This window comes from Schistocerca nitens, chromosome 1 (assembly GCF_023898315.1).
Source record: "Schistocerca nitens isolate TAMUIC-IGC-003100 chromosome 1, iqSchNite1.1, whole genome shotgun sequence".
Classification (NCBI taxonomy): domain Eukaryota; kingdom Metazoa; phylum Arthropoda; class Insecta; order Orthoptera; family Acrididae; genus Schistocerca; species Schistocerca nitens.
Window position 1 is genome coordinate 932,519,910 of NC_064614.1, and position 23,728 is coordinate 932,543,637.

The 23,728-nt window shown below is 38.4% G+C and overlaps 1 protein-coding gene and 1 long non-coding RNA gene across 2 annotated transcripts in view; one reads left to right on the forward strand and one right to left on the reverse strand.

Moving 5' to 3' along the window:
* LOC126193791 (uncharacterized) overlaps nt 1-1,077 on the forward strand; it is a 33,576-nt gene extending 32,499 nt beyond the window's left edge. The window contains exon 2 of the long non-coding RNA XR_007538485.1: nt 814-1,077. This is a non-coding gene — a long non-coding RNA (uncharacterized LOC126193791). The remainder of the gene's footprint in view (nt 1-813) is intronic.
* On the reverse strand, nt 806-21,275 carry LOC126193774 (RNA transcription, translation and transport factor protein). Its single transcript, XM_049932714.1, has 5 exons — nt 21,086-21,275; nt 8,714-8,938; nt 1,586-1,681; nt 1,346-1,506; nt 806-1,261 (listed from the first exon to the last, which is right to left on the reverse strand). The coding sequence occupies exons 1-5, from the start codon at nt 21,144-21,146 to the stop codon at nt 1,058-1,060; spliced, it is 747 nt and encodes a 248-aa protein (XP_049788671.1). The 5' UTR covers nt 21,147-21,275; the 3' UTR covers nt 806-1,057.
* Nucleotides 21,276-23,728: the final 2,453 nt, after the last annotated feature.

The following is a 23,728-nucleotide window of genomic DNA, read 5'->3' on the forward strand; positions in this document are numbered from 1 at the left end:
AATCACTTCAGAACAGCAGAGTGAAAAATTATTTTAGTGACGCCTTCGGCAGCGAATAGATATTAAAGTTTACTTTATGGTCATACGCCTTCTCCCTGACTTCATGTTGCACCAATACCATATTTTTCATTCAGAAGGAGCAGTTTCTGCCAGAATGTGGAATATTAGCAATCTGTTTCATCAGGATCTGTAATTATTTTTCAAGGTGGTGATTGTAAACATTGTTCATATCACAAGTCTAGCCAGTAATCAATAGTCCAGTTTGCATTGTAGTGACCAGTAAACACAATTGTAAATTATTTTCTTCTAACCTCACTTCATATATTATGTTCTTCCATTTAAGTTCTTGTTGTGCTCCTCACAGTGGAACTAACGTGTGTGGATACCTAATAAAGATATATGCATTAAGTAAGTGCATTTTCAGGAACCATTGTGATAATGTTACTGTGTGACTATTTCTGTAGAAAGTTCTGGTAGAATATAAATAATTTTTAATTAAAGAGACTACTCATCAAAATGCACAAATGTTGACTTATTGATACACACACAAAAGAAAGAACCTGCCACTCCTTCCACCTGCAAACCCTCTCCCTGATCTCATCTGAGACTATCCCCAACACCACATCATCCACCTGGCATCTTGTAGGAGCATTAGTGTGTGAGCTTTATATATATTTGCAAAGAGCTTATTCATGAATCAAACAAGCTAACCCATTTTCCAGCTGCTTCAGTAACATTGGACATTTATTGTTCTGCTGCTTGTAATAATTTATCATCATCACTTACAAACTAAAAAGTGTGTGTATTTTGCAGTGGCTGCAGTGCTGGGTACAGCAAGACTTTTTAATTTACCGCCCTTCAACAAATCATCACAAGAATAGATGTGCAGTCTTCATGGGACACTTGAAAACTGCACAAGTCTCGTTTATCACGCATAAAAAGAAGTGTTTCTGTGACAATGTGAAGAACAACAAACATGCAGAACTATGCTGTAACATTTATTTTATCTAATATCAAAGAATAAACACATTAATGTAAACAAAAGAATTTAATTACATTATTTTCCAACTTTTCCAAGTTTGGTGTCAGTCTTTGGATTAGCAGTAATACTCTGTACAGCAACAATACATTCATTAATTTTGGTCTGAAGATCTCTTACATCATGTATGTATAGTAATCTCAAAATTTTTGCAGCCTGGTTCAGTACGTAATCTCCTAAGTCAAAACCAAGATCAGCTTCTTGAAATGGGAATGGCTTTCCCTGCGTGAAACAAAAGTTGCTTTCAATCAGTACTTACTATGAAAGAGAATATATATAATTAATGAAACTGTGTGTAAAACTAACCTTTACTATTACACTCTGTGGATTTTCCAATGCATCTGCAGACAGTCGCTGACAAACAACTTTACTGATAGCTTTTAGTGTTATAAGGTGGTCCGGGTGAGCAGTAACGCTCAGCAATTGGGCTAAGGCATTCACACCCTTTTTAAAGTCCGGACTTTCAACTGTGAACCAAATTAGTGCAGTAAAATATAAATTTCAGTTACAGTAAGTGGCTACATACAAGTTATTTCACATACTCACAATCCAAGTTATCCAGGGGATTTGAAGATATGACTTTTGGAGCACTGAGTTCTGGCTTTTTAACCTTTTCTGCAGTTTGATTCTTGTACTTGTCAACTGAAATATTAAAATTAAATATGTAACAAATTGTAGGGGCAGGTCTGCAAAACTAAGACATAAAAATCAAGTTACACATATTACTGACACCAAGAAGTGTTAAAATGATCAACTTGCATCTTGTCTGAGGGAGTGTCACTTCAATTAATATATTTGCTGTGATGTTTCTGAAGGCCTGACTGATATTTCTCTAGGATGTTAACATGTTATGGAAGTATGTCAGTTGATCATGAACATAGTACAGCAAGGTTTTGATACTGAAGCTAATGTGCTGATTAGCTTGTGCGCCTAGTGCCTGGGCATTTATAAGTTGGAGCAAATGTGCAGTATAAACACCTGGGCATTTTAAAGATTAACTGATAAATGGCACTTATAAATTGGACAGAAAACATAAGTATAGATTTTTAATGAGGTCAAGTCTTGTGGTAACATATAATAAAAAAAGAAAACAAAACTGAAGTTTAAAAGTAATTCTTGAAATAGTTTATACTAAGTAAGTAGCCTGTTGGTTGTATTTTTACTTATGCTGTACTACTGCAAAATTATTAGAGCAAAAAAAGTTTATACATAATGATTTTAATTAGGGATGAGTCATGTCCCGATTACGATTCCAGGAGACCAAGTATCGCTAATTCTCTAGTAATTGACTAGCATTGGAATTAAACGATTCCAGTGTCTTCGGCATCAATTCTTTGTTATTAAATCATCTTTACATTAGTGTTCTCATTTTACCTTCATGGCAGTGCAGCCATATGAAAGTAGATAAAGAAAGGAGCACCGCAGAAAACTATAGTCCATTTCAAAAGTTACTACATCTGACAATAAAGCATTTTTTTCATTGAAAACAGTTTAATATTTGAGAATACATTTATTATCAAGAAATACATGCCATTCAGTAATAATTTTGCTATAAATAATCATTCATCAGTAGTATTCAGGAATTTGATACCGATTATAGGGTGTTACATTACAAAGCGATGATCGATGATGTAAAGACAATATTTTTTATACTGGCTTATCACTACACAACCATTCAACGGTGTGTGTGTGTGTGGAGGGGCGGGGGGGGGGGGGGGGGGGGGGGAGGCACATGCATGGGGGAGCGGGAGAGAAGAGAACTGGTACAAATAAAAAGGACATTGTAAATGACAAGTAGCTGTCAAAAACACACACCATTCCTTGGTACAGCAAGTTGGAATGCCAGGAAGAAAAAATGATTCTCTCTTCTTTCCCTTTGTTCTTAGTAGTAAAGGCAATGAATGACATACCTACGAGGGTTGAAACTTAAATAGTGGCAACTAATTAGTCACAACCGATACAAAACAGTTACATGTTTGCACCTGTTACTGTCCTTCAAAGTAGTCACCAGCATTGTGTAGAACCCGTTGCCAGTGATGTGGAAGACGTAGTATGCAGTTAGCAGAGCCTGATCCGTTGATGGTGTGAATGGAGCGGTCTAATGCCTGTCGAATCTCTGGAACAGTTCTGAAGCGAATGCCACTAAGTGGTTCCTTCATCTTCAGAATGAAATCAAAGTCATAAGGACTTAAGTCGTATTACTGTTCATTTTTGGAGCATCACCTACGACCAGCTTTGTGAAAGAAGCGGCGACACTTTCTGCACAATCCAGCCATCATTTTGCACGACAATGCGTGGGCATATTCAGCACAATCTATGGCTGCTCTGTACTGTACCATCCACATTACTCCCCAGACTTAAGCCTTGACTGATTTTATTCCGAAGATGAAGGAACCACTTTGTGACATTCGCTTCAGAACTGTTCCAGACATTTAACAGGCAGTAGGCTGCTCCATTCACGCCATCCACAGAAAAGGCTCTGCTAATGGTATACTACGCCTTCCACATCGCTGGTAACAGGTTCTACACAATGCTGGTGACTACTTTGAAGGATAGTAACAGGCGCAAACAGGTAACTCTTTTGTATCGATTGTGAATAAACAGTTGCCACTATTAAAGTTCCAACCCGCATATGTTTAAATTTAAACATTTACTAACTTCTAATATTAGGAGTATCATCCCATCCCTTATTTTAATTGGCAAATTATCCATTTTAGCAGTAAAAACTATAAAAAGTACTTTTTTACATAAATGCGCCAATTTTGGGTATTTAAAACTACTTTGGGCAAATTCCCATTTGTAAATGTCCTGCCCACTGGGCATTTGCCCGGCCCAAATCACTAGGTACATCACATGGTAGTTTTCAGTTATCATTAATCTTGGGTAGAGACTGAATTTTGTACATACTGAAAAAAAGATGAGCCTTGAAAAACAAGTTATCCTCAATACATTGCATTTCGTATGAGGTAACTGCCTCACTAAGTCTATTTTTCTACAATCAAAAATTTTGTTTGATTCAATGGGTTGCTTAAGATAACAATAACAGTGCAGGATTCAGAGAGTAAAGTGACAGTAATTCTGCAATGACCACTAGGGATTCTTTGCTTTTTCAATCCACATCGAAAGTATGCATATCTGCATCACTCTTTTTGAAATCTTCAAGAATTTACAAAATGTTTGATTCCAACAATGAGAAGTCTGCTTTAAACTGTACATTGATTTTTTTAAGCTCGCATAGATATTCATTCTCATCCAGCATCACATATTGTGGCACCTACATATAAATTTCCTCGGTTAGTTTCCTATATAGTAAAGTGGTCTTTAAATCAAATTGCAACATTTCAAAATCTATTGTGGTTGAAATCATGAGCAAAGTGCACAGCGAGTCATATGTCACTACCGACGATAAAGTTTTGTTATAGTCTAGTCCAGAGCATTGAGTAAAGCCTCAAGCAAGGAGTTGAGATATACATCAGGAGCCATTTTCGGTTTTTCGTGCTTGAATTTTGAAAATCTACTTTGGATTCATCATCTGTGGGTATGTTTTGACACAGTGAGCCAAGTGTCATTCATTTGAAGCACTTCGACTTACCCTTCAATTGCACATTTCCATTTTTCTTTGTCTGAATCCAAGATTGGCTCTTTAAAAGCATTTGGCTCAAGACAATTTACATAGTTTGCACTTCAGTTCTGGCTCCTACCACATAGTCCATAAGACTGTTGCTGATCTTCAAGAGGGTGTCCGGAATCTCGATCCTACTCTCCTCCTACTTTTCTGTCATCTTCAGCTTGTGGCTCAACATCATGTTCTCCATCTTCGCCATCAGTTTCCTCAGTGTTGGGGTGCAAAATTGAGAACAAATGATGTAAATCAGCACAATCCTGCTTTGAAATGGGTTTACGGATGGTCATGATTCCTTCAGTGAATTCATGCCACGAGATGCAATGATGTTGTTGTTTTGTGCACCAAAAAGTCTTTAAATGCAAGATTCTCCAGATACGTTGTCCATCAGCATTACAAAATACTTTGCACCAACAAATGATTCAAACTGTATTGGTCCGCATACATCACTGTGTATAAAAATGCCTATTTCTGAATTTCTTGCTAAAAGATAAACGGTGAGACCTTCCATATTGACACTTCACAAAGAATGACGTCACATCAGGCATGCTTATTCCCTTGATAAGACTTGTTTTCATCAAATTTGCTATCAATGTGACATTTATATGACCCAATCTTTCATGCTACATTTGAGGTTATTTGTGGTCGAAAATTCACATCACATTGTGTGTGTGATACGAACAATGTTTTACCCATCCCGTTTTCTTTTTTGGACAACAACACTTTCACTGCGATAAATGTTTACAAGCTTATCTACAAAGCTCACCTTAAAACCTTTTGCCACACAAATATCAACAGAAAAACTTTTCCTATTTCTGTGTCATACCGCACACCATCAATTCGTCCACATTCCCAATGCCCATGTACAACCTTTTTTTTTTTTTTTTTTTAATTGATCTGATTTGCTTCTGTCACATTTACTGTAATCTCCAAGTGAAATTTCAATGATTTGACATTTGTAAATTTCACTAAAACATTGACACCATGTTGTTCAATTGCTTTCCTTTGGAGATGAGCCACTCAGGCAGTTTCAGAATCATTTGCTGATCCCTGGACACACTGTCCCAGGTCATGACTCAGAACATTTACGAGGATCTTGGCCATGATTGCTATGTCTGATACAGGTACACCCATGTCCTTGAGTTGACAGTCAATGTTCATGATTTGTGTGATATGCCGCTACACTAGAGTACTAGCCTTCATTTGGTACTCATGAAAGTTTTACATGAAAGACAGTTTGTTCGCATTGAATGGTTTTCGGTGAATCATGAACAATTTCTCCCACATTTCATGAGCAGTAGTGCATGTTATAAAAAATTCAAGTTGCAAATACTCCACCATGGTTGAAATGCACTCTCTTTTAGCCACAGTATTCCAAGCAGACATTGTCAAAATCCTCAGATTTTGCTCTCTGGCCATCCACCACATCTCAAATGATGTAGCTGTCGAACAAAGCCAGAATTTGAAATTTCCATAGTTGCAAATTTGATCCTTCGGATTTCACTATCCTTCGAGATACCTTCATCCAACATGGCACAATAAACGATGCACGAGGTGGCTCAAATATGTATAAAAAAAAAAATGTCGTCATAAATTTCTGTCTGAAATTCTGCAATTAAACTGGGCCCACAACCTATTAAGGTTTACAGTATTAAAATTCAGATACAGGAGTACAAATTAGGAGTTTTTATTAAGTCTTCATGCACAGCAAAGTGCACTGAATGGCAGACAAACAATGAATAAACAAATGGGGGCTACATCAAAAGAAATGCGACTGTAGTGTCATCAATATCTTAGGCAGGGAGATTTTAAAAGCAAAAATAACATTTCAATTTCTACATCTACATCCACATACATCCTTCACAAGACACAGTACGGTTGTGTTGGAGGATACCTGTACTACTACTACTACTAGCATTTCCTTTCCTGTTCCACTCACAAATAGAATGAAATAAAAATGATTGTCTATATTCCTCAACATCAGCCCGAATTTCTCTTAAGGGTCCTTACATTAAATGTATGCTGGTGGCAGTAGAATTGTTCTGTAGTCAGCTTCTACATTTTCTCAACAGTGTTCCTTAGAAAGAATGTCGCCTTTCCTCCAGGATTCACATTTGATTTCCTGATGCATCTCTGCAATACTTGCAGCCCTCCACTGAATTGCTTCGGTATCTTCTTTCAATATGATCTGGTGCGGATCCCAAACACCGAGCAGTACTCAATAATGGGTTGCACTGGTGTTCTATATGGGGTCTCCTTTACAGATGAACCACACTTCCCTAAAATTCTTCCAATAAACCAAAGTAGACCATTCACCTTCACATCCCTACATGCTCGTTCCATGCCAAGTTTGTTTTGTTTGCAGATGATACAAACATTGCAATAAATAGCAAGTCAAGTGCAGATTTGGAAATTGCTGCTAATCAAATTTTCACCAACATTAATAAGCAGTTTTAAGCTAATTCACTGTCATTAAACTTTGAAAAGACCCACTATATGCAGTTCACATCCTGTACGAGATTTCCTTCCAGCATGTCTGTAACATATGAAGACATGCAGATCGCAGAGGTTGAGAGTGTTACATGGGATTACAACTTGAAAATAAATTCCACAGAATTGCTGAAGCGCCTAACAATTCTGTATTTACAGTGCAAATGATATATAGCGAAAGCATTGGTATGTTGACAGCGACACTAACAAACACAAACACAAAATTCAAGCTTTCGCAACCCACGGTTGCTTCATCAGGAAAGAGGGAAGGAGAGGGAAAGACGAAAGGATGTAGGTTTTAAGGGAGAGGGTAAGGAGTCATTCCAATCCTGGGAGCAGACAGACTTACCTTAGGGGGAAAAAGGGACAGGTATACACTCGCACACACACACATATCCATCCGCACCTATACTGACACATCGGTATAGCTTTGATAGCTTTTGGCCACATTCCTAAGTAGGAGTTTGTAATGACATGAGCTACTCATTGCACTGGAGAATAATATGGATGAGTACTGTAGTCGAGTTGGTGTATGGAACTCCATGTCGCCTTCGTGTGACAGCTTTGTGTGCCTGACTCAACCAATCACATAATGCAATTTTGTACATTTCTAATTGTCAATGCCTCAGTGCTGTCACAGTTACACAGACAACTACTACTTTTCCCTGCTACATAGCTGAAAGCTGGCAGCAACACTGCTAGCTGTGAGGAATCTTCTCATGCTGACTCAACTATAGTAAACTTTCCAAATAATTTTGAACAGCTTACTTTGGGGCAATGAGCAAACCTTATCTTGTAAACAGTCAGTCCCCACTGATCCGCAAAATTTCAACTTGACGTTCAAGCAGGAACCGGACATTTAGTTCACTGAATTGCAGCAGATGTCCAATGTGGTATAGCCATAGGCAGTGTGATGACCTCTAAACAATACAGGATTTGGTACCCATATACAGAGCTCCCACACCATTGGTGGAAATACCTGTTAATCTCTCTCCTACTGCAAATGCAATTTAAATGCAACTTTCCCTTCACAACAGGATGAGATGACAGCATTTAGATGCAGTCGGGTGAATAAATTTCAGAAAAAATACATTCACTTCCGATCATTATCTTGGTGTTCAAGCAAAGACAATTAACAGTACAGCAATTAATCTGTTGCACAGTCTATCAACCAACCATTTCCTTTCGGGAACTTTTTGTACAAGCACAACTGCCTGCTTTCCACTTTATTTCTGATGTACCAACCTAACATTCTGCACAATAGTGACTAAAAGGATAATACACATATGTATGTGAAAACCATTGGCAATTATAAACATTATAAACTGACAAAATGCAAAACAGTCTTTTAAAATATCATGCGAATAATTAGCACTGTATATGTATTCAATGAAAGGTATTAAGTTCAATTTCATTAAAGCCATATTTTATGTGCTTGGAAGACATGATAATACAAGAAAGAGCAATAGATAGGTGTGGCAACATTTCTACTTAAAAGAGAAGAAAAACCCGGCAGACTGTGTGCAAATATGGACCTAACCTGTAAAGCTATTAATACATACCATTGTCAGCATATTCAACTCTGACAGAGAAGCTCAGCAGCCATTCAAGTTGTTCTGTCATTTTTTCACTCTGAACTGGACAAGCTAAATCATGCAAGTATTGACAGAAGGAATTGTTCCACTCTGGAGAGTCCACATCTCTCAGTCCCTTTCTATCTTCTATTTTGTAATGTCTTATTTTCTGATCCTCCAGCCACAGGATCAGGCTCCGACACTCTCTTTCATCTTAAAAGAGAAACATAGAGTTAAAGGTCTTTGCAACAAATATTTAAAATGGATCACACATTAAAAAAGACACACTAGAGCTTCTAGATTGGGTCACAAAATACATTAAAAAGGACACACTAGTGCTTCTATATTAGGTCACAAAATACATTAAAAAGGACACACTAGTGCTTCTATATTAGGTCACAAAATACAACACTAAACTGTGAAATGGATACCAGTCTCAACCACCCCATCCCTCTCCAAGATTTCTTACTGTGCCATCAGAAGGATATGAAGAGGCCTTTAGAAGAAGAAAATCTGTCTATATAAAGCAGTAGGGTTTTCATACAATGTGCTTTACACCACATATTCCTAAAATTTGTAGCAAAGCCTTTTATAACCACATTTTGTTTTCTTGAATTATTTGGCTCCCTTTCTACTACTTATGTCTACTAATCACTTGCCAAAATGGATGCACATAGAAAAAGGGATAAAAATCTGATTAGCTGAAGCATTTGAAACTGCTTCACCAATTCACCACACACCTGTCACCTTCCAACCTAATGTAGAACAACACTGATGCAAAAAGAACATTGTCAGTGTTCTGTTTTCTTTCTTTTTGCACTTTTAGGGTGCAACAACGCCATACCATCAATACCCAGTACTGCTGGGTTTGATCTGAAGTTGAACACAATCAAAATAGTGCTACCTAAATAACTACACAAAACATCATGAAGTTGACAATTTTAAAATACATAACAAGTAATGCTGTGCAATGTATAGAAAAGTAATACAACAAGCAAAGCATTATAGATCGTATGAGAGTAGATTTTACGAGGGTGTGAAGGAAAATAATGGCTTCCAATTTTTTATATGAAAACTATAACAGCTTTTTAAATAAAACAATTATTATTAACATTTTAAATCTTTGTTCTTCATGTCTACATACTTATTTCTCAACACAGTCACCCTTGGAATGTACACATTTCTCCCAACGAAAGACCAGTTTGCTGATATCATCACTGCAGAATTTTTGACGCTGTTAGCAGAGCCACAACCTAACCTTCTGCTTGCACTGCTTCATCACTAACAAAGAGAAGTACCCAAAGGTGTTCTTTGTGTTTTGGAAACAGATGAAAATTGAATGAGGCAAAGTTGGGAATGTACATAGGATGATAAGGACAATGAAATCAAGACGATGGATTGTTTCAGATATTGCAGCACTTGTGTGTGGACTGACATTGTCTTCTCAATGGAGAAGGTGCTCATTGTGTGGATGAACTCTTTGAATTTGAAACTCAATTACAGCACGCTGTTTCTGTTACACACATATAATTACGTTACACAACGCCATGTTATGTGCTACATTCGAAGCCCACTAGTTGCAGAGGGCTGCAAATACATAAACATGAAGAATAAAGATATAGAATGTTAAAAAAAGTTAAAGAGTTTTCACATAAAAAATTCAAAGACATTACTTTTTAGCACACCCTAATACATAATAATCAATTAATGGAGGAATCTAACAAATATGTGAAAGGCATTTTGAACTTAAATTGATAACAAGCAATATACTGTATACAAAAATGAAGTGACATTACATCCATAAAACATATTAAATCCTACAATGGCTTTTTCACTAAAATAACTGAGGACCTAATAAATCAACAAGAGCAATAGAGCTAGAAGTTCTTATCAATATTATACAAAAGTAATAAAAGCATCTATATTTCTCCATGAAGCTTTACGCATTAAAGTGCCTACAGTCATAAAATAAAATAAATAAATAAATACTCCATAGGCAATGACACCTCCCATGAACCATGGACCTTGCCGTTGGTGGGGAGGCTTGCGTGCCACAGCGATACAGATGGCCGTACCGTAGGTGCAACCACAATGGAGGGGTATCTGTTGAGAGGCCAGACAAACATGTGGTTCCTGAAGAGGGGCAGCAGCCTTTTCAGTAGTTGCAGGGGCAACAGTCTGGATGATTGACTGATCTGGCCTTGTAACATTAACCAAAACGGCCTTGCTGTGCTGGTACTGCGAACGGCTGAAAGCAAGGGGAAACTACAGCCGTAATTTTTTCCCCGAGGACATGCAGCTTTACTGTATGATTAAATGATGATGGCATCCTCTTGGGTAAAATATTCCGGAGGTAAAATAGTCCCCCATTCGGATCTCCAGGCGGGGACTACTCAAGAGGACGTCGTTATCAGGAGAAAGAAAACTGGCGTTCTACGGATCGGAGCGTGGAATGTCAGATCCCTTAATCGGGCAGGTAGGTTAGAAAATTTAAAAAGGGAAATGGATAGGTTAAAGTTAGATATAGTGGGAATTAGTGAAGTTCGGTGGCAGGAGGAACAAGACTTTTGGTCAGGTGATTACAGGGTTATAAATACAAAATCAAATAGGGGTAATGCAGGAGTAGGTTTAATAATGAATAAAAAAATAGGAGTGTGGGTTAGCTACTACAAACAGCACAGTGAACGCATTATTGTGGCCAAGATAGACACAAAGCCCATGCCTACTACAGTAGTACAAGTTTATATGCCAACTAGCTCTGCAGATGATGAAGAAATTGATGAAATGTATGACGAGATAAAAGAAATTATTCAGGTAGTGAAGGGAGACGAAAATTTAACAGTCATGGGTGACTGGAATTCGTCAGTAGGAAAAGGGAGAGAAGGAAACATAGTAGGCGAATATGGATTGGGGGGAAGAAATGAAAGAGGAAGCCGCCTTGTAGAATTTTGCACAGAGCATAACTTAATCATAGCTAACACTTGGTTTAAGAATCATAAAAGAAGGTTTTATACCTGGAAGAATCCTGGAGATACTAAAAGGTATCAGATAGATTATATAATGGTAAGACAGAGATTTAGGAACCAGATTTTAAATTGTAAGACATTTCCAGGGGCAGATGTGGATTCTGACCACAATCTATTCGTTATGAACTGCAGATTGAAACTGAAGAAACTGCAAAAAGGTGGGAATTTAAGGAGATGGGACCTGGATAAACTGAAAGAACCAGAGGTTGTAGAGAGTTTCAGGGAGAGCATAAGGGAACAATTGACAGGAATGGGGGAAAGAAATACAGTAGAAGAAGAATGGGTAGCTCTGAGGGATGAAGTAGTGAAGGCAGCAGACGATCAAGTAGGTAAAAAGACGAGGGCTAATAGAAATCCTTGGGTAAAAGAAGAAATATTGAATTTAATTGATGAAAGGAGAAAATATAAAAATGCAGTAAATGACGCAGGCAAAAAGGAATACAAACATCTCAAAAATGAGATCGACAGGAAATGCAAAATGGCTAAGCAGGAATGGCTAGAGGACAAATGTAAAGATGTAGAGGCTTGTCTCACTAGGGGTAAGATAGATACTGCCTACAGGAAAATTAAAGAGACCTTTGGAGAGAAGAGAACCACTTGTATGAATATCAAGAGCTCAGATGGAAACCCAGTTCTAAGCAAAGAAGGGAAGGCAGAAAGGTGGAAGGAGTATATAGAGGGTCTATACAGGGGCGATGTTCTTGAGGACAATATTATGGAAATGGAAGAGGATGTAGATGAAGATGAAATGGGAGATACGATACTGCGTGAAGAGTTTGACAGAGCACTGAAAGACCTGAGTCGAAACAAGGCCGTGGGAGTAGACAACATTCCATTAGAACTACTGACGGCCTTGGGAGAGCCAGTCCTGACAAAACTCGACCATCTGGTGAGCAAGATGTATGAGACAGGCGAAATACCCTCAGACTTCAAGAAGAATATAATAATTCCAATCCCAAAGAAAGCAGGTGTTGACAGATGTGAAAATTACCGAACTATCAGTCTAATAAGTCACAGCACTCTCTTTCAAATTCTGAAGGTGGCAGGGATAAAATACAGGGAGCGAAAGGCTATTTACAATTTGTACAGAAACCAGATGGCAGTTATAAGAGTCGAGGGGCATGAAAGGGAAGCAGTGGTTGGGAAAGGAGTAAGACAGGGTTGTAGCCTCTCCCCGATGTTATTCAATCTGTATATTGAGCAAGCAGTAAAGGAAACAAAAGAAAAATTCGGAGTTGGTATTAAAATTCATGGAGAAGAAGTAAAAACTTTGAGGTTCGCCGATGACATTGTAATTCTGTCAGAGACAGCAAAGGACTTGGAAGAGCAGTTGAACGGAATGGACAGTGTCTTGAAAGGAGGATATAAGATAAACATCAACAAAAGCAAAACGAGGATAATGGAATGTAGTCAAATTAAATCTGGTGATGCTGAGGGAATTAGATTAGGAAATTAGACACTTAAAGTAGTAAAGGAGTTTTGCTATTTAGGGTGTAAAATAACTGATGATGGTCGAAGTAGAGAGGATATAAAATGTAGACTGGCAATGGCAAGGAAATCGTTTCTGAAGAAGAGAAATTTGTTAACATTGAGTATAGATTTAAGTGTCAGGAAGTCATTTCTGAAAGTATTTGTATGGAGTGTAGCCAAGTATGGAAGTGAAACATGGACGATAAATAGTTTGGACAAGAAGAGAATTGAAGCTTTCGAAATGTGATGCTACAGAAGAATGCTGAAGATAAGGTGGGTTGATCACGTAACTAATGAGGTATTGAGTAGGATTGGGGAGAAGAGAAGTTTGTGGCACAACTTGACTAGAAGGAGGGATCGGTTGGTAGGACATGTTTTGAGGCATCAAGGGATCACAAATTTAGCATTGGAGGGCAGCGTGGAGGGTAAAAATCGTAGAGGGAGACCAAGAGATGAATACACTAAGCAAATTCAGAAGGATGTAGGTTGCAGTAGGTACTGGGAGATGAAGAAGCTTGCACAGGATGGAGTAGCATGGAGAGCTGCATCAAACCAGTCTCAGGACTGAAGACCACAACAACAACAATAGGCAATGACAGAATACTAGACTTTATTTTAATGAAATTGTGGGAAATACATTACAGAATCATTAACTTGTACGCTACATTACAGAATCATTAACTTGTACGCGCTCTATCATTCATAAATATAGAGAACAACTATGGGAATATACATCTCAACAAAAGCTTAAAATCATTAATGAAGTAATGGGTAGGTTACCTTTATTTTATTTTTCTTGTTTATATTTTGTGCCCATCACAACTTCACAGTCAGGCAATAAAATTCTTTTCGAGGCCTATTTGTTCTTTCTCAATTGGTCCAGACTGCTTTGATTTTTAAATTATTATAAACTGTTTTTACACAGTACAAAACGGATAGGGACTGTGATTGCTGTGTACAGACATTAAGAGAATTGGTCCCTGCCTGTAAACAGTTGGAAGCTGCATTGGCTGGGGTCAACACACTTCACGCTGTTGCTTTGCACAAATACATGGAGGAAGCCATCATCCTTTAGTGCTGTTGGTATCCTCTGGAAACCCCGTTGTCACAACATTTTCCAGTGCACATCTAACCATGGTGTCATCACTGAAAGGTGCATGGTGGACAGTGGTGGGTTCGTGCATCTCTGGGTGGAGTGTGGATGTGAGAACTGGCCACACAGCTGCCCCTCTACTAGTCAGCAATAGGTACAAAGCACTACCCAGTGTTGATAACACATCTGGCCCATCACAAGATGCCTCAACTGTTGGGCCAGTGGCTGATTTTCCTGGTAAGTTTGGACAAATGCAGAACCAGATATGTCAGTCAATGGAACTCCTACATAGGTGGGTAATACAGCCCCTCAGAGAAATAGCAGGCAGACCAGGAAAGAAGGCCAGCATGGACTTGATAAGTGCGCTGTGAGGTCCCATTCGGGATGGGGAGGATGCCCAGCTAGTGGCTATTAATGTGGTCCTCTGGTTTGAAGCCGAGTCAAAGGTCTAAACCGGATGATCTGTCAATTCTGCAACAATATAAGAAGCGCTACTAGGGGAAAAGTTTAGTACGATATAAGATTTCTGCAGGTGCACCCACGGTAAAGTATTGAAAGGAACAATGCCAAGATAGTCCTAGGAAGAGAGTTGATTGAACCCAGAAATTAACAGCAACTAACTCCTAAATTCAAATTGAAATATACATCACAAGGACAGGTTACATGCCAATAGTGATGGCGTATTTACTGCAGTAAGGAATTAATTTGCTACCACCTGGTGGGAGTATTATGGATTCTTAATGTTAAATAATCTAGGTGAAGTTAAACATCAAAGCTGGAAGCTGGGCCAAATATGTTAATTGGAAGCTTTTAAACATCATCTGCATCGGAAGCTGTAGTGGCAGAGGGCTTCAGAGAGAACTTGCAGAGTATTGTGAATAAGCTTCCTGATTATCTTATTGTAATGTGGGATGGGAACTTCAATTTCCTGGCTGTTTAATGGGAGAGAGACACAATCAAAACTGGTACTGGGAATAGGGATTTGTGTGATGTATTGTGAATGTCTTTTCTGGGAATTACTTCAAGAAACACATCTGAACTTCTGAAATCAGTTAACACACAGGAGGGCATCAGTGATCATAATTTGTGATAGGATGAGTGAGTGATAGTGGTACTACTAGGAATGTAGTAAAGACAGGAAAATATTTTTGCTTAGCAAGAGAAACAGGATACAAATTACAGAGTGTCTGTGTAGTCAACATCCAGTATTTGGAATGTAGGAGACGAGGTACTGGAGGAATTAAAGCTGTGAGGATGGGGTGTGAGCCGTGCTTGGGTAGCTCAGTTGTTAGAGCACTTGCCCGCGAAAGGCAAAGGTCTCAAGTTCGAGTCTCGGTCTGGCACACAGTTTTAATCTGCCAGGAAGTTTCATATCAGCGCACACTCCGCTGCAAAGTGAAAATTTCATTCTGGATCTAGTATTCAGTTTATTTTAATTCGTATGGATAAAGATGTGGAGCACAAATGGATAAAATTAAAAAGCACTGATCAATGCACCTAAGATAAGTATGTGACAAGCAGTTGTTTCACAAATGGGAAGGACACACAGTGGTTTAATAGCTGTGTTAGGCAGTTCATACAAAACCAATGAGAGCATCTCAAATTTAAGTGAAAAAAATGTAGCTGACAAATAAAAGCTGAATAAAGTAAAAATGAGTGTAAGGAAAGCAATGAGAGTAATGTTGAATGTATTAGAAAACAACAACTGAACTGATTAAAAACCCTACAAAGGTTTAATGTTATGTAAAGTCAGCACGCAGACTGAAATCTATGTCAAGCTGTTCAGTGACCATACAGGCAGAGATGGAAGATTACAGAGACAAGGATGAAATATGGAAGTCAGTCTTCCAACCCCATTTCACTGCAGAAGGGCGCAATTTGGCTTCTCCTTTAATTCAATGCACAAATGCTAAAATAGCAGATACTGAGATAAGTCATGGAATAGATAGAAAAAAAACTACAACTGCTTCATAGCGAAAGTAATCTAGAATGGTTGAGATAGGAGTAAGATTCTACGGAGACTACTGGTCCGGGAAAGAACTTGCTCCCCTTCTAACAGTAGTTAACTGAATGTCGCTGAAGCAACAACAGGCACCTAGTGAACGAAAAAAGTGTAGTCATCCCAGTTTCCCAGGGGGGCTGTAGATCAGATGCATATATAGGCCTACATCAGTAATGTCAATCTGCTGTAGAATTATGAAACAGGCTTTATGCTCATGTATTATAGAATCTTTGGAGAATGAAAATTTCCTCTATAAAAACCACCATAAAATCTGCAAACACAAGCTTTTCAAAACTCAGCTTGCTCCATTCATCCATGAAGTCCAGACCACTGTAGAAATCAGCACCCTGTCTGACAAAGTGTGCTTTGACTTCAAGAAGACATTTAATACAGCTCTGCGCTCTCTCTTGCTGGGAAATAAAGAAGACATGTGAGTAGAATCAGGATTTCCTTGTAGACAGAAGTCAACAACATGATATTCTTAATGGAACAAAATTGACAGATGTAAAGATAATTTCAAGAGTAACCCAAAGCAATGTGACAGGACTGGTACCGTTTACAATATATATATATATAATGGCCTAGTGAATAATGCCATTAACTCCATGACACTGTTCACAAATAATGCAATTGCCTATAAGAAGTTAGCAATGGCTTAAGTCTGTGACAAACTGCAGGAAGACCTGCAAGGGACTGACGAGAGCTGCAAGAATTGGCTGATGACCCTGAATGTAAATAAATGTAACATGTTGCATATGAATAGATGAAGAAATCCGCTGCTGTACAATTACACTATTGGTGTTAAATCACTGAGAGCAGTAAAGACCATAACATGCCTACGAGAAACTATTCTACAACAATGGTTGCCAACATCATTAGACCTGTTTGTAATCAGACATTAGTTTACAACCCCCTTCCTCCAATATCAACATTAGCAACTAAGTAAACTCTGGGAGGGGAGGGGGAGGAACCCTCAACCAGGTACATTTTTAAAATGATGGAAGAGAGACAAAATTTGTTTATATAGATGCTGTGTTAAATCTCAAACTAATGAGTCAACTAGACAATTGGTGTTGCTTAGATCTAATGACTTTCTTTATAGAATTATGAATTCTCGATCCACTACAAGTGCTACCTGCAACTCCTTCACAGAAAAGAATGGTAACTATCCACATTGAGCGTTGATATTTGTTACAAAGCTTGCTTTCCAGCACTCCTATCTCTCACGACATTTGCTTTAGACACACCCGGCATCCCTATTTAAAATCAGTTAAGTAAAAATCCTTGGGTAACAGAAGAAATATTGAATTTAATTGATGAAAGGAGAAAATATAAAAATGCAGTAAATGACGCAGGCAAAAAGGAATACAAATGTCTCAAAAATGAGATCGACAGGAAGTGCAAAATGGCTAAGCAGTGATGGCTAGAGGACAAATGTAAGGATGTAGAGGCTTGTCTCACTAGGGGTAAGATAGATACTCCCTACAGGAAAATTAAAGAGACCTTTGGAGAGAAGAGAACCACTTGTATGAATATCAAGAGCTCAGATGGAAACCCAGTTCTAAGCAAAGAAGGGAAGGCAGAAAGGTGGAAGGAGTATATAGAGGGTCTATACAGGGGCGATGTTCTTGAGGACAATATTATGGCAATGGAAGAGGATGTAGATGAAGATGAAATGGGAGATACGATACTGCGTGAAGAGTTTGACAGAGCACTGAAAGACCTGAGTCGAAACAAGGCCCCCGGAGTAGACAACATTCCATTGGAACTACTGACGGCCTTGGGAGAGCCAGTCCTGACAAAACTCTACCATCTGGTGAGCAAGATGTATGAAACAGGCGAAATACCCTCAGACTTCAACAAGAATATAATAATTCCAATCCCAAAGAAAGCAGGTGTTGACAGATGTGAAAATTACCGAACAATCAGTTTAATAAGCCACAGCTGCAAAATACTAACACGAATTCTTTACAGACGAATGGAAAAACTAGTAGAAGCCGACCTCAGGGAAGATCAGTTTGGATTCCGTAGAAATACTGGAACACGTGAGGCAATACTGACCTTACGACTTATCTTAGAAGAAAGATTAAGGAAAGGCAAACCTACGTTTCTAGCATTTGTAGACTTAGAGAAAGCTTTTGACAATGTTGACTGGAATACTCTCTTTCAAATTCTAAAGGTGGCAGGGGTAAAATACAGGGAGCGAAAGGCTATTTACAATTTGTACAGAAACCAGATGGCAGTTATAAGAGTCGAGGGGCATGAAAGGGAAGCAGTGGTTGGTAAGGGAGTAAGACAGGGTTGTAGCCTCTCCCCGATTTTATTCAATCTGTATATTGAGCAAGCAGTAAAGGAAACAAAAGAAAAATTCGGAGTAGGTATTAAAATCCATGGAGAAGAAATAAAAACTTTGAGGTTCGCCGATGACATTGTAATTCTGTCAGAGACAGCAAAGGACTTGGAAGAGCAGTTGAACGGAATGGATGGTGTCTTGAAGGGAGGATATAAGATGAACATCAACAAAAGCAAAACGAGGATAATGGAATGTAGTCGAATTAAGTCGGGTGATGCTGAGGGAATTAGATTAGGAAATGAGACACTTGAAGTAGTAAAGGAGTTTTGCTATTTGGGGTGTAAAATAACTGATAATGGTCGAAGTAGAGAGGATATAAAATGTAGATTGGCAATGGCAGGGAAAGCGTTTCTGAAGAAGAGAAATTTGTTAACATTGAGTATAGATTTAAGTGTCAGGAAGTCATTTCTGAAAGTATTTGTATGGAGTGTAGCCATGTATGGAAGTGAAACATGGACGGTAAATAGTTTGGACAAGAAGAGAATAGAAGCTTTCGAAATGTGGTGCTACAGAAGAATGCTGAAGATTAGATGGGTAGATCACATAACTAATGAGGAGGTACTGAATAGGATTGGGGAGAAGAGGAGTTTGTGGCACAACTTGACCAGAAGAAGGGATCGGTTGGTAGGACATGTTCTGAGGCATCAAGGGATCACCAATTTAGTATTGGAGGGCAGCGTGGAGGGTAAAAATCGTAGGGGGAGACCAAGAGATGAATACACTAAGCAGATTCAGAAGGATGTAGGTTGCAGTAGGTAGTGGGAGATGAAGAAGCTTGCACAGGATAGAGTAGCATGGAGAGCTGCATCAAACCAGTCTCAGGACTGAAGACCACAACAACAACAACAAAGTAAAAATATGTGACAGTACTTATGTCTACTACTTGTAAATCACTTGGCTACAGTCGCCTTACCTCAGAACTGACAGAAATTGGAAGACCTTGGCTGTCAATGTGTTGTGTTTCATTACTGACACTAATAATAATTATTATACAATGTTTGCCCTCAGCAGTGTGGTCAGCATTACATAGTTGCTGTCAATTAGTTCATTTATTGATGTAAAGTTAATAATGAAACAATTGCTGGTGTATTGTAGGAACTTCCCAAAGGCATTTTCATGAAATATTTGAGCATATGACCCCCCCCCCCCCCAATTTTACTGCCATGAACGCGTACTACATATGAGTAGGGGTGGACTACGTGAGGAAGATGTTCGCACATTTGTTTCTTAAATTGTAATTCCCACCACATAGTGTCACATGTTAATGCTAGTTGTTTCTGGAAAGTTTGATAGCCTAATCAGTATTAAAGTCTCACGAAATAGTGATAATAGTAACAATCTTTTTTTAAAAAAAATAGTTTCTTGCAAGAAATTCAATTCAACTTCTTGTTGTTACCCCTCAGGGGTAATTACCCTCGGGTTGGAAAACAATGATCTAGAATGGCATGAAGTGGAATGACCTAGGCATAAAATAAATAGTATGAAAAGCAGATGCCAAGCTCAGATTCATAAGAAGCACCTTTAAAAAATTTAATTCCTCTATGGGCGTGGTTTCCAAAAGACTTCAATGGATCTTCACTCTGGGATCCTTACCACATTTCAGTTACGTTACTTTGGAAATTTCAAGAGATTAAATTCTGGGAAGAGTTAGGCAAGGTATTACTTCGTCCCATATACATGTTTCAAAATGACCACAATGAGAAAATTCGAGTTATTACGGAGATATAGGAGCAATCATTATCTCCATGGCCCATTTGTGAATGAAATAGAGAACGAGGGGAATAACAGATAGTGGTACCAGAAGTACACAACACCACACACCATCACGTAGCTTGCGAAGTATAGCTGCAGATATAATGTGAGGAAACATGAGGAGGACATCATTTAAGGAAGCTTGGCATACACACACAACTCATACTATTATATTCATTTTAATGATAAATTCTTAAACAAATAGGTTACTGCTCATTAAAATTGTATGGTCTCTTATGTTGCCATGAAAACAGGCAGCATTCTAACCTAGTTTCGATTAAATGAAGAACCTTGTATAATCGCAAAAATGTTCTGATTTTTGGTGTACGCACTCCATTTATTTAACAATGGAAATTAGCGAAAGGAAATACCAACTTAAATAGTAAATTGGAAAAAAGTTGTTACTGATGTAAAATTTGCACACATTAACAACTTTTTTATGTTGTTATCGCAAACCATAAAACACGGACTTGTGAAAAGCTGTGTTTCGTGTCAAATTCTTAACAATGTCGGTTAAAGTCGATGCTTGCAATAAGTTCGCGTTACTTTCCATAGCTGCGGCTATTGCAAATTACAAGATGTCAGGATATTAAATCATAACTGAAACATGAATGATGATGACACTTTGCAAAACAGCAAAAATGCATTACCACTACTTACTAACCATTCACGTTAAAATCCTTCACTGGATACTCAAGAGCTGCAAGCTTTCTCTTAAACATCATGCCGAAGGTGGTCTCCTAAGGCTAATGCTATTAATAAACAGTTTATAATAACACACTTCAAAATTCAACATTCACACACCACTCGCCGTCAATGCATCAACATTTACAATCCTGTGCAAAGATCATAGCAATGACAATGAACACCAATCACCAAAGATCATTGGCAAATTCTTACAACCAGTGATCACCACGCCAGCAGCGTACCAAGAGGTCAGCAACTAAAACCACAGCCTAACATAACAGTCGCGACACTTCGCCTCGATCTTGTTGCCTATTGCACCAGCAGCGCGCCAACCGGCCAGTAAGTTAAAGTGATAGGTTCGGGGCGATCGCGAAAGTGAACATTGCATGTTGTTTATTTTGGTTTGTACAATGGTCTTTACAAACTAGAGTATAGCGTAGCGTAATAAAATGCAGCAACAACAAGAAGAAGATACCACATTTTTTTTCTTTTTTTTTTAGGTTTCCTAACGATTCTGAGACGTATATACCATCATGTTGCTAAACTGCATCGTCAGGATTCGCTTGCAAATTACATTTATATTCATGGAGGTATAGGGAGACATCCATGTTTATATTGATGATAAATGTTTCGTTTTAGGAGTAGAAAAAGGCTAGTGAATAGCAGAGGAGAAGATCTTATGAAAAAAGACCCTGTTAACCCTTATAGTAATGTTAAGTTTCATCTGCTACATGTCGAACAAACGATAATAAACTCGTGTGGAATGCAATGAACCACATTGTTTGACATTCCAAATACGCCACCTCAACTGACGATGAAGAGGAGACCGCCAGAAAGGTTCGACAATCCGTCTAAAGCTGTAAAACACTTCTATGGCACAAAAGCAGCCAGTTCATCTTTCCAAATATCAGTGCCAGATTTTCTGAATCGTCAGCACAAACCTGCTTTGACGATGAAGTGGTAAAATTAAGTGCAGTTATTCGTGTTTAGAAAAAGCGTGTAGAGTATCAGCATGTGCAAATCGCTAGACTTCGTGGAAAATTGTTATGGGACAAGTAAAGTTCCTGTCATTTTAAGTACAGGCAGAAACGGAAACTGTGTGAGAAGGATCAAGTGAAGAAGGATAAACAAATTTTGAAGACTATAGGATCCCAATATTAAAAAAATGATGCCCTTGGCTTGTTGTTAAACCAGATTAGCATGCCATCTGCAAGATGGAGATACAAAACTAAGCTGTTTGCTCTAAATTTATTATATTACAGCACTCAGGCATAAAGATTTTGTCAAAATGTTTTATTTTTCCATCAGTGTGTACATTACAGAGGATGTGGAAGGCATACAAATAAAATGTGGGATAAGTGACAATATGTTCCACCTTTTAAATCAGAAGGTACACCACCTCTCTGATATTGATAAACTAGTGCATATTTCATTGGATGAAAAGTCTCTAATGGCAAATATACATATGACAGCACTTCTGACAGTGTTATTGTGTTTGAGGACTTGGGGCTTACACTCACAGTATATTTCTCCCGCTATTTGGCAGTTGTCTGTCCCACTTAGAATAATATAAAGATGAAGGTCTTACTTGTGGCAACAGGCGACAATGACTAAAACAAACTAGGTCTAAGGAACGACAAATGGAGCGTCGATCCCTTTTGCATGTAGAGGTACATGTCTATGCTTCTTATGTGTGACTCTGTGTGTTTGTATTCCGTGATATCAACATGGTAAGCTGCAGTTCTTTCCAATGTCACAAGTGTTTCTTCACCAATGTGTTGTAACTTGCCACTGGATTCATGAGTTTTATCCCAACTTGCGCTTATTTTAGAATCGTTTTAGAAATATCTATGTCCTCTAACATTACGCAAGCTCTTGGAGGCAAAAAATTCAAATATTTCGTAAATCACATAGGAAAGGGATGCAAACCAAACACTATGCTTACGATGCATCTGACATGCGCTTGGAGCGCTAGTGTTGCTCCAGCTGTCAAACTGTAACAACTTTTACGACAGCGAGTGTCCCGACTGTTATGGTACTTCTTGGTTTTGGTTTGTACAATGGTTTTTACAAACGGGAGCGTCTGTAACGCAATGAATTGCAGCAACAAGAAGAAGAAACACATCTGTCTCTTTTCTAGGTTTCCTAAGGACCCTGACAGGTATCTACCATAATGTTACTAAACTGTATCATCAGGATTTGCTTACAAACTACTTGTGTATTAATGATTAATATTTCATTTTAGGAGTAGAAAACGGGTAGTGAATACCAGACGAGAGGATCTTATGAAAAAAGACCCTTTTTTCCCTTTATAATAATGTTAAGTTTTGTTCGCTATATTTTGAACAAAAACAGTTCATAAATGCAGACAACAACAAACTCGTGTGTAATGCAGTACCCACACTGTTTGACATCGCAGATAAGCCACCTCAACTGACGATGAAGAAAAATACTACCACAAAGGTTCGAAAATTCGTCTAAAGATGTAAAACAGTTCCATGGCACAGAAGCAGCCATTTCAACTCTCTGTATATCAGCGCCAGATTCATCTGAATCGTCAATACAGGCCTGCTTTGACGATGAAGTGGTTAGAATTAAGTCGAGGTATTCACGTCCTGCA